Source organism: Oncorhynchus keta, chromosome 7, assembly GCF_023373465.1.
Source record: "Oncorhynchus keta strain PuntledgeMale-10-30-2019 chromosome 7, Oket_V2, whole genome shotgun sequence".
In the NCBI taxonomy this organism is placed as follows: Eukaryota; Metazoa; Chordata; class Actinopteri; order Salmoniformes; family Salmonidae; genus Oncorhynchus; species Oncorhynchus keta.
In genome coordinates, this window is record NC_068427.1 from 40,869,226 (window position 1) to 40,881,395 (window position 12,170).

Here is a 12,170-nt window from a genome sequence, read left to right on the forward strand (position 1 = left end):
ATATAGTCTGACAGATAGAGTAATATCAATTCAGCACAGCTACATGGCCATAGGGTGAAGAACTGAGATGCACTTGTCTCAACACAACAAAATGCATAGGTGCAAAAAAAATACAAAAAATAATGACATTCAATTTAATTAGGAATTCTCAGGGGGAAAGCAGTAGTCTGACTAACAGAATGCTATGGCTGTGTGGCTGGGCTAAACTTGACAAACACATTACTGTTTGAGAGCTGTCATTTATAAGCGAGAAAATGAATTATAATCCATTTTAATTAGTGTTATATTTTATAGGCCAGCTGTTTTGAAAAGAGACAATAAAAACTGCACAACGACAAAGTTAATGTCTATATTTTCAAATGATTCCCATTCAAAATCCTATTTTCCCAAAAACCCAACCCTTAAAACATAAACCCAACCTTAACCCCAAACCTAATTATAACCCTAACCCTAATTATAACCCTAACCCTAATTATAACCCTAATTATAACCCTAACCCTAATTATAACCCTAACCCTAATTATAACCCTACCCCTAATTATAACCCTAACCCTAATTATAACCCTAACCCTAATTATAACCCTAACCCTAATTATAACCCTAACCCTAATTATAACCCTAACCCTAATTATAACCCTAACCCTAATTATAACCCTAACCCTAATTATAACCCTAACCCTAATTATAACCCTACCCCTAATTATAACCCGAACCCTAATTATAACCCTAACCCTAATTATAACCCTAACCCTAATTATAACCCTAACCCTAATTATAACCCTAACCCTAATTATAACCCTACCCCTAATTATAACCCGAACCCTAATTATAACCCTAACCCTAATTATAACCCTAACCCTAATTATAACCCTAACCCTAATTATAACCCTAACCCTTAAGCATAAAATAGCCTTTTTCCTTTTTCCAAACAAGCATACAAACAAAGCAGTACATCAAATCTCTGTGATGTATACACTATGAGTTACAGTCTCTGTGATGTACACACTATGTGTTACAGTCTCTGTGATGTACACACTATGTGTTACAGTCTGTGATGTATACACTATGTGTTACAGTCTCTGTGATGTATACACTATGTGTTACAGTCTGTGATGTATACACTATGTGTTACAGTCTCTGTGATGTATACACTATGAGTTACAGTCTCTGTGATGTATAAACTATGTGTTACAGTCTGTGATGTATACACTATGTGTTACAGTCTCTGTGATGTACCCACTATGTGTTACAGTCTCTGTGATGTATAAACTATGAGTTACAGTCTCTGTGATGTATAAACTATGTGTTACAGTCTGTGATGTACACATTATGTGTTACAGTCTCTGTGATGTATAAACTATGAGTTACAGTCTCTGTGATGTATAAACTATGTGTTACAGTCTGTGATGTATACATTATGTGTTACAGTCTCTGTGATGTATACACTGTGTTACAGTCTCTGTGATGTATACACTATGTGTTACAGTCCTGTGATGTATACACTATGTGTTACAGTCTCTGTGATGTATACACTATGAGTTACAGTCTCTGTGATGTACACACTATGAGTTACAGTCTCTGTGATGTATACACTATGTGTTACAGTCTCTGTGATGTATACACTATGAGTTACAGTCTCTGTGATGTATAAACTATGTGTTACAGTCTCTGTGATGTACCCACTATGTGTTACAGTCTCTGTGATGTATAAACTATGAGTTACAGTCTCTGTGATGTATAAACTATGTGTTACAGTCTGTGATGTACACATTATGTGTTACAGTCTCTGTGATGTATAAACTATGAGTTACAGTCTCTGTGATGTATAAACTATGTGTTACAGTCTGTGATGTATACATTATGTGTTACAGTCTCTGTGATGTATACACTGTGTTACAGTCTCTGTGATGTATACACTATGTGTTACAGTCTCTGTGATGTATACACTATGTGTTACAGTCTCTGTGATGTATACACTATGAGTTACAGTCTCTGTGATGTACACACTATGAGTTACAGTCTCTGTGATGTATACACTATGTGTTACAGTCTCTGTGATGTATACACTATGAGTTACAGTCTCTGTGATGTATAAACTATGTGTTACAGTCTGTGATGTATACACTATGTGTTACAGTCTCTGTGATGTACCCACTATGTGTTACAGTCTCTGTGATGTATAAACTATGAGTTACAGTCTCTGTGATGTATACACTATGTGTTACAGTCTGTGATGTATACACTATGTGTTACAGTCTCTGTGATGTATACACTATGAGTTACAGTCTCTGTGATGTATAAACTATGTGTTACAGTCTGTGATGTATACACTATGTGTTACAGTCTCTGTGATGTACCCACTATGTGTTACAGTCTCTGTGATGTATAAACTATGAGTTACAGTCTCTGTGATGTATAAACTATGTGTTACAGTCTGTGATGTACACATTATGTGTTACAGTCTCTGTGATGTATAAACTATGAGTTACAGTCTCTGTGATGTATAAACTATGTGTTACAGTCTGTGATGTATACATTATGTGTTACAGTCTCTGTGATGTATACACTGTGTTACAGTCTCTGTGATGTATACACTATGTGTTACAGTCTCTGTGATGTATACACTATGTGTTACAGTCTCTGTGATGTATACACTATGAGTTACAGTCTCTGTGATGTACACACTATGAGTTACAGTCTCTGTGATGTATACACTATGTGTTACAGTCTCTGTGATGTATACACTATGAGTTACAGTCTCTGATGTATACACTATGAGTTACAGTCTCTGTGATGTATAAACTATGTGTTACAGTCTCTGTGATGTACACACTATGTGTTACAGTCTGTGTGATGTATAAACTATGTGTTACAGTCTCTGTGATGTACACACATTATGTGTTACAGTCTCTGTGATGTACACATTATGTGTTACAGTCTCTGTGATGTACACACTATGTGTTACAGTCTGTGTGATGTATAAACTATGTGTTACAGTCTCTGTGATGTACACACATTATGTGTTACAGTCTCTGTGATGTACACACTGTGTTACAGTCTCTGTGATGTACACACATTATGTGTTACAGTCTCTGTGATGTACACACTGTGTTACAGTCTCTGTGATGTATACACATTATGTGTTACAGTCTCTGTGATGTACACACTGTGTTACAGTCTCTGTGATGTATACACACTATGTGTTACAGTCTCTGTGATGTATACACTGTGTTACAGTCTCTGTGATGTATACACTATGTGTTACAGTCTCTGTGATGTATACACTATGTGTTACAGTCTCTGTGATGTATACACTATGAGTTACAGTCTCTGTGATGTACACACTATGAGTTACAGTCTCTGTGATGTATACACTATGTGTTACAGTCTCTGTGATGTATACACTATGAGTTACAGTCTCTGATGTATACACTATGAGTTACAGTCTCTGTGATGTATACACTATGAGTTACAGTCTCTGTGATGTATACACTATGAGTTACAGTCTCTGTGATGTATACACTATGAGTTACAGTCTCTGTGATGTACACACTATGTGTTACAGTCTCTGTGATGTACACACTATGTGTTACAGTCTCTGTGATGTACACACTATGTGTTACAGTCTCTGTGATGTATACACTGTGTTACAGTCTCTGTGATGTATACACTATGTGTTACAGTCTCTGTGATGTACACACTGTGTTACAGTCTCTGTGATGTATACACTATGAGTTACAGTCTCTGTGATGTACACACTATGTGTTACAGTCTCTGTGATGTATACACTATGTGTTACAGTCTCTGTGATGTATACACTGTGTTACAGTCTCTGTGATGTACACACTGTGTTACAGTCTCTGTGATGTATACACTATGTGTTACAGTCTCTGTGATGTACAGTGCCTTCAATAAGTGCCCTAAATAAGTTTGGGCGGAAATTTACAAGTCACATAATAATAATACAGGCGTTGTTCACTCGTTTGCTATAATTGGGGGAGGGGTGGTTGGAGGGTAATACAGGGGAAAATAGAACAAATTAAGATGTGTGTACATATATGTATGTATATACAGTGGGGCAAAAAACGTATTTAGTCAGCCACCAATTGTGCAAGTTCTCCCACTTAAAAAGATGAGAGAGGCCTGTAATTTTCATCATAGGTCATATGACAGACAACATGAGAAAAAAAAATCCTGAAAAGCACATTGTAGGATTTTTAATGAATTTATTTGCAAATTATGGTGGAAAATAAGTATTTGGTCAATAACAAAAGTTTATCTCAATACTTTGTATATGTATGTATGTATGTATGTATGTATGTATGTATGTATGTATGTATGTATGTATGTATGTATGTATGTATGTATGTATCTGTATAAATCAAATTTTACTTGTCACATACACATGGTTAGAAGATGTTAATGCGAGTGTAGCGAAATTCTTGTGCTTCTAGTTCCGACAGTGCAGTAATATCTAACAAGTAATCTAACAATTTCACAACTACCTTATACACACAAGTGTAAAGGAATGAATAAGAATATGTACATAAATATATATATGGATGAGCGATGGCCGAACGGCATAGGCAAGATGCAGTAGATGGTATAGAGTACAGTAAATACATATGAGATGAGTAATGTAGGGTATGTAAACATTATATAAAGTGGAATAGTTTAAGGTGACTAGTGATACATTACATCCAATTTGTAATTATTAAAGTGGCTAGAATTTGAGTCAGTATGTTGGCAGCAGCCACTCAATGTCTCGGTCCAAACTATGATGCACCTGTACTGACCTCGCCTTCTGGATGATAGCGGGGTTAACAGGCAGTGGCTCGGGTGGTTGTTATCCTTGATGATCTTTTTGGCCTTCCTGTGACATCAGGTGGTGTAGGTGTCCTGGAGGGCAGGTAGTTTGCCCCCGGTGATGCGTTATGCAGACCTCACTACCCTCTGGAGAGCCTTACGGTTGTGGGCAGAGAAGTTGCCGTACCAGGCGGTGATACAGCCCGACAGGATGCTCTCGATTGTGCATCTGTAAAAGTATATGAGTGTTTTTGGTGACAAGCCAAATTTCTTCAGCTTCCTGAGGTTGAAGAGGCGCTGTTGCGCCTTCTTCACCACTGTCTGTGTGGTTAGATAATTTCAGTTTGTCCGTGATGTGTACGCCGAGGAACTTAAAACTTTCCACCTTCTCCACTACTGTCCCGTTGATGTGGATAGGGGGGTGCTCCCTCTACTGTTTCCTGAAGTCCACGATCATCTCCTTTGTTTTGTTGACGTTGAGTGTGAGGTTATTATCCTGACACCACACTCCGAAGGCCCTCACCTCCTCCCTGTAGGCCGTCTCGTCATTGTTGTTGGTAATCAAGCCTACCACTGTCGTGTCGTCTGCAAACTTGATGATTGAGTTGGAGGCGTGCATGGCCACTCAGTCATGGGTGAACAGGGAGTACAGGAGAGGGCTGAGAACGCACACTTGTGGGGCCCCAGTGTTGTGGATCAGCGGGGTGGAGACTGGGGGCGGCCCGTCAGGAAGTCCAGGACCCAGTTGCTAAAGGGCGGTGTTGAGACCCAGTGTCTGGATCTTAATGACGAGTTTGGAGGGTACTATGGTGTTAAATGCTGAGCTGTAGTCGATGAACAGCATTCTTGCATAGGTATTCCTCATGTCAAGATAGGGCAGTGTGCAGTGTGATTGCGATTGCGTCGTCTATGGACCTATTGTGGCGGTAAGCAACTTGGAGTTGGTCTAGGGTGTCAGGTAGGATGGAGGTGATATGATCCTTGACTAATCTCTCAAAGCACTTCATGATGACAGAGGTGAGTGCCACGGGTGGTAGTCGTTTAGCTCATTTACCTTAGCTTTCTTGGGAACTGGAATAATGGTGGCCCTCTTGAAGCATGTGGGAACGGCAGACTGAGATAAGGGTTGATTGAATATGTTCGTAAACACACCAGCCAGCTGGTCTGCGTGTGCTCTGAGGTTGCGGCTAGGGATGCCGTCTGGGCCGGCAGCCTTGTGAGGGTTAACACATTTAAATGCTTTACTCATGTTGGCTGCGGTGAAGGAGAGCCCGCAGGTTTTGGTAGCGGGCCGTGTCGTTGGCACTGTATTGTCCACAAAGCGAGCAAAGAAGTTGTTTAGTTTGTCTGGGAGCAGGACATCCTGGTCCGTGACAGGGCTGGTTTTCTTTTTGTAGCCCATGATTGACTGTAGACCCTGCCACATACCTCGCGTGTCTGAGCTGTTGAATTGCGACTCTACTTTGTCTCCATACTGATGCTTAGCTTGTTTGATTGCCTTGCAGAGGGAATAGCTACACTGCTTGTATTCGGTCATGTTTCCGGTCACCTGGCCCTGGTTAAAAGCAGTGGTTTGCGCTTTCAGTTTTGCATGAATGCTGCCATCAATCCACGGTTTGGGGCATCCAATTGTTTGGTGCATCCGGAAAAAAGCTTGTCCGGAGAAGACAAGGTGAGCGCTACCATCAGTCCTGTGTCATGCCAACAGTAAACCATTCTGAGACCATTCATGTGTGGGGTTGCTTCTCAGCCAAGGGAGTGGGCTCACTCACAATTCTGCCTAAGAACACAGCACTGAATAAAGAATGGTACCAACACATCCTCTGAGAGCAACTTCTCCCAACCATCCAGGAACAGTTTGGTGATGAACAATGCCTTTTCCAGCATGATGGAGCACCTTGCCATAAGGCAAAAGTGATAACTAAGTGGCTCAGGGAACAATACATTGATTTTTTGGGTCCATGGCCAGGAAACTCCCCAGACCTTAATCCTATTGAGAACTTGTGGTCAATCCTCAAGAGGCGGGTGGACAAATAAAACCCACAAATTCTGACAAACTCCAAGCATTGATTATGCAAGAATGGGCTGCCATCAGTCAGCATGTGGCCCAGAAGTTAATTGACAGCATGCCAGAGCAGATTGCAGAGGTCTTGAAAAAAAGGGTCAACACTGAAAATATTGACTCTTGCATCAACTTCATGTAATTGTCAATAAAAGCCTTTGACATTTATGAAATGCTTGTAATTATACTTGAGTATTCCATAGTAACATCTGACAAAAATATCGAAAGACACTGAAGCAGCAGACTTTGTGGAAATGAATATTTGTGTCATTCTCAAAACTTTTGGCCACGACTGTTGCTTATCAACAGTGAAGTTGCTTAACAAGATGACAGTGAAAGTTTGAGTTTTTTTTCTTTTTCCAAGGTTTTTTTTTAGCCCTTGTTCTCCCCAATTTTGTGGTATCAAATTGTTTTAGTAGCTACTATCTTGTCTCATCGCTACAACTCCCGTACGGGCTCGGGAGAGACGAAGGTTCAAAGTCATGCATCCTCCGATACACAACCCAACCAAGCCGCACTGCTTCTTAACACAGCTCCCTCCAAACCGGAAGCCAGCCACACCAATGTGTCGGAGGAAACACTGTGCACCTGGCAACCTTGGTTAGTGCGCACTGCTCCCGGCCCGCCACAGGAGTCTCTGGTGTGCTGGTGTCTTACTAATTGCCTATAATTTCCACCTGTTGTCTATTCCATTTGCACAACAGCATGTGAAATTTATTGTCAATCAGTGTTGCTTCTTAAGTGGACAGTTTGATTTCACAGAAGTGTGATTGACTTGGAGTTACATTGTGTTGTTTAAGTGTTCCCTTTATTTTTTTTGAGCAGTGTATATTCAAAAATGATTTGATGAAACATTGAATTTGGCCTTACTGCTTTAGCCCATAGAAACGCGTTTAATAACAGATTCATACACGGAAAAACAGATACTTCCTTTTGATAGTAAATAAAAGTATGTTTTGAAGTGTCTCTCATTTCTGAGAGCTCAGGAAAGAGGAATCGTTGAATTACCCATCTACCTTTTATGTGGAAATGCCTTATTCATTTCCATTCATTTCTCAGCCCAGTACCTTCAAGTCTCGTGGCACTTGTGGGGTCGTAGAACAAAACGGTGAACTCCTTACTGTTGGTGAGACTCCCCTTCTCCCAGTTCCATAGAGGGGTGTAGAGAGCCGTTCAAAATGAGATGACCAATTTTGGGAACGTCTCCTGGTCTGACAAACACCGCTGTAGCTCGGCCACCTTACACCGCGGATGATGCAGAAGGCAGAGAAATAATATTTTGTTGTTTAAAATATATATTTGTTTTATGCCCAGCTCATGAGACCCCTTGATGATGTGAGGCAATTGCTTCTTCAGCCTAATGATACGTCTGCCATTGCAAACAATGATCAACAACCAATGTGACAGAGCTTGAAGAATTTTGAAAAGAAGACTGAGCAAATACTGTAAAATCCAGGTGTGCAAAGCTCTTAGAGACGTACCCAGAAAGACTCACAGCTGTAATCACTCTTAGAGATGTACCCAGAAAGACTCACAGCTGTAATCACTCTTAGAGATGTACCCAAAAAGACTCACAGCTGTAATCACTCTTAGAGATGTACCCAGAAAGACTCACAGCTGTAATCACTCTTAGAGATGTACCCAGAAAGACTCACAGCTGTAATCACTCTTAGAGATGTACCCAGAAAGACTCACAGCTGTAATCACTCTTAGAGATGTACCCAGAAAGACTCACAGCTGTAATCACTCTTAGAGATGTACCCAGAAAGACTCACAGCTGTAATCACTCTTAGAGATGTACCCAGAAAGACTCACAGCTGTGGTCACTGCCAAAGGGGATTCTGACATGTATTGATTCAGGGGTGTGAATACTTATGTCAATTAGATATTTCTGTATTTCATTTTCAATCAATTTCTAAAGATTTCTAAAAACATGTTTTCACTTTGTCATTATGGGGTAGTGTGTGTAGATTGGTGAAATAAAAAAAATCAATTGAATCCATTTTGAATTCAGGCTGTAACAACAACATGTGGAATAAGTCAAGGGGTATGAATACTTTCTGAAGGTTCTGTATACCCTGTGTGTTATGATAATTGTTGTGGCACTGATCTGTCACCTCTGTGTGTTGCTGGTGATAGATCACTCACACCCATTACACCTTCCACATCCCCATTAGGTCCTGCAGCTGCCAGCCAGCGGTGAAACACAGACAGCCTGCCCTGCTCTCTCTCTCTCTCCCCATTTGTTGCCAATAATTTGTTGGGGGATGGACGATGGACACAGGAATACCTACACATGCAACCCAAACACAGCCTCTACAAAGCCTCTGTGTCTATCTCAGAGAGCTGAGCAGAAAGCCAATACTGTTGGGACTCCTGCAGCATTTGACTTCATCTGTATAGAGGTGATTAAACTCATTACTCATACAGCAGCAGCCCAATTTAATGGTTCCAGCACAGCAGTGGTAGATGTTTGACTGAACAATAATAGCCCAAAGCCACTCACTTTCTGGTGTACACAATAGATTAAGATTCATAGTAAAAAGAAAATAGCTGTCAGAGTTTTTTTTGCTTGCTGGCTGGCTGCGTGGCTGGCTGGCTTGCTTGCTGGCTGGCTTGCTTGCGGGCTGGCTTGTTGGCTGGCTGGCTGGCAAAGGTAGTCCCCACTACTGGATGAGAGACACCTCACGGCACAGACACAACAGAGAAAGACAGAGGAGAAACAGAGTGGGATGGAGGTGGATGAATACAATTCCACAATGTATCAGAGTTGTTTTGGGAGAGGAAAGGAAAGGGGTGGTGATGTCATGATTAGCGCAGAGCGGAGTGAGCCTGTTCCTGCCCCCGGCCCCTAGCTGTCAGGAGCCCTGTCTGTTTTCCTCTGTGGAGACCTCTTGATATGATACGAGCTGTCAACAGAAACTCCAACAACATTCACACAGACGCATATATTCATAAGCTTTGGAGTCCTGAGAAAAATGAGCCTTTCATTTTCAGCTAATTTCTATTCCCTTAGTCTTGCTTTGCCATAACTCAAAAATCATGTCGTTGTCGCGCCTCCGGGGGAGGTCTGGATAATTTTGTTTTGGAAAAACGGTTTGAATGGTCCGCTGGCTCCCAGCAGCAAGATTTGGATTGGATGTTAGATGTCAAGGACCTTGCCCCACACGCCCGTAGATGGGCTGCTGAGTGTTATGTGCATCACTGTTTTCCGTGCAGGTTGTTGTTGTAGCATATGCTAGTATCAGGTGCTAGTTTTCAAGTTATTAAAGTGTGGCCGACAGTCTTTCATAGTTATTGAATTTGAAAGTGGATTATGCTGGTAAATTCAAACATATTCTACACATTATAAACCGTTCTGGTGACAAACACTTGTCCTTGTCCACATGGCTGCTGGCTGCACTTTGCTACCACCACAAATATTGTGAAGATTGCCCTTTATTTTGTTTATGTAAGGACACCAAAAAAATGGAGACAGTAGGAGAACCTATTCAAGTAAGTAAATAGATTTTTTTTTACATAAAAAAACCCGATGTATTATAAGCTAGCTACAGGAGGCCACTTTGTAGGCTAGGCAATATACTTCATTAATTAGACTAATTAGAATGTATGTTTTGGTGCGATATTCCACATGCCTGTATAGGCCGCTCATGTTGTTTTGGTTCCTCCGCTACTGTGCTGTGTGCAATGACTGTCGGCTGTGTGAAACTTACACATTCACCAAGCCCCTACCACAGATCACCTCTTCCTCTCTGACGAGCGGTTTCAACTTGTTTCTTCCTCTGACAGAATCGGTCATATGGACACAAAAACAAAACATCAAACACATTATTTTACTGCAATAGTGTAGACGTTAACAAAAAGTGCACAAAGCTGTCATCAAGGCAAAGCGTGGCTACTTTGAAGAATCTCAAATATATTTTGATTTGTTTAACACTTCTTTGGTTACTACATGATTCCATATGTGTCATTTCATAGTTTTGATGTTGTCACTATTATTCTACAATGTAGAAAATAGTTTTAAAAAATAACAAGCTTAGCTAAGTTAATTAAATGTCATCAGCTAACTAACTTTCTATTAGCTAGCTATCTTGATGTAATCATTGTGAATTAAAATCCAAATGCATTTGTAGATAACAGCCATGGAAGAGGGTGAAATTGCGGCTACCGCTCTCGGTAAATAGAGAGTGTAGGCTACTGGATAGGGTAAATAGAGAGTGTAGGCTACTGGATAGGGTAAATAGAGAGTGTAGGCTACTGGATAGGGTAAATAGAGAGTGTAGGCTACTGGATAGGGCAGGTCATTTTGTGGGAGGACACTATGAAAAGATTCTCCAGTTCCAGTCCCTAAAGTGGAAAATGTTGAGGAGATTATAGCAAGATAATATTCAGTGCTGTCTAATTTGAGTATAATGAATCCTGTTTTTGTTTTTTTAATGTTTTCTGTCCTCAGCTGTGGAAAGCTGTGAAAGCCTGTTTGCAGATGGAGAGGTCCCAATGAACGTCCCATCAGACGAAGGTTATCTCCTATACGCCATGGGTTATATATGTAGGCCTATACAAAAATACAGGTAAACATCACACATACAATGTATAAAATGCTTAATTCCCTCATTAAAATGCAAATAAATTTATATAACATTTTTGACATGCGTTTTTCTGGATGTATTTGTTGTTATTCTGTCTCACTGTTCAAATTAATCTACCATTAAAATTATAGACTGATCATGTCTTTGTCAGGGGGCAAACGTACAAAATCAGCAGGGGATCAAATACTTTTTTCCCCTCACTGTATCATAATGAACGATATAAGCTAAATGCCTGCGATAAGTGATCTGTATAGTCGATGTCACAAATGTTCGGTTTAATCGTCCTAGCTTTAGGCTACACATCAATCCCACCAGGGTAAAGTACAGTTACTGGAGAGGAGAACAGCCAGAGGTGCAGACAAGAGATACAGTATATACACTGAGTATACAAAACATTAAGGACAGGTTTTTAGAAATGTTAGCAAATGTATATATATATATATATATATATATATATAAATAAATAAAAACTGAAATAATACACATGTATTCAGAACCTTTACTCAGTACTTTGTGGAAGCACCTTAGGCAATGATTACAGTCTCGAGTCTTGTCAACAAGCATGGCACACCTGTATTTGGGGAGTTTCTCACATTCTTCTCTGCAGAACCTCTCAAGCTTTGTCAGGTTGGATGGGGAGCGTCGCTGCACAGCTATTTTCAGGTCTCTCCTGAGATGTTCGAATCAGGTTAAAGTCCAGGCTCTGGCTGGGC

General features: G+C 40.5%; 3 protein-coding genes across 4 annotated transcripts in view; 1 reads left to right on the plus strand and 2 right to left on the minus strand.

Annotated features, from left to right (window-relative positions):
• The window catches only part of LOC118386372 (NEDD8-conjugating enzyme UBE2F-like), a 214,716-nt gene extending 203,250 nt beyond the window's left edge, over positions 1–11,466 (plus strand). Inside the window, exon 11 of the mRNA XM_052522922.1 lies at positions 11,322–11,466. Coding sequence (XP_052378882.1) covers positions 11,322–11,369 — 48 coding nt within the window. The 3' untranslated portion in view covers positions 11,370–11,466. The remainder of the gene's footprint in view (positions 1–11,321) is intronic.
• Positions 1–12,170, minus strand: part of LOC118386431 (band 4.1-like protein 5) — a 216,691-nt gene that overhangs the window by 134,202 nt on the left and 70,319 nt on the right. The gene's annotated exons all lie outside the window — the stretch shown is intronic.
• Positions 1–12,170, minus strand: part of ramp1 (receptor activity modifying protein 1) — a 94,214-nt gene that overhangs the window by 63,154 nt on the left and 18,890 nt on the right. The window contains exon 2 of one of the 2 annotated variants that reach the window (XM_035774088.2): positions 10,582–10,650. The exons of the other annotated variant lie outside the window; for it this stretch is intronic. Within the exon in view, the coding sequence (XP_035629981.1) occupies positions 10,582–10,585 (4 nt within the window). The 5' untranslated portion in view covers positions 10,586–10,650. The remainder of the gene's footprint in view (positions 1–10,581; positions 10,651–12,170) is intronic. 2 annotated transcript variants of the gene reach the window in all.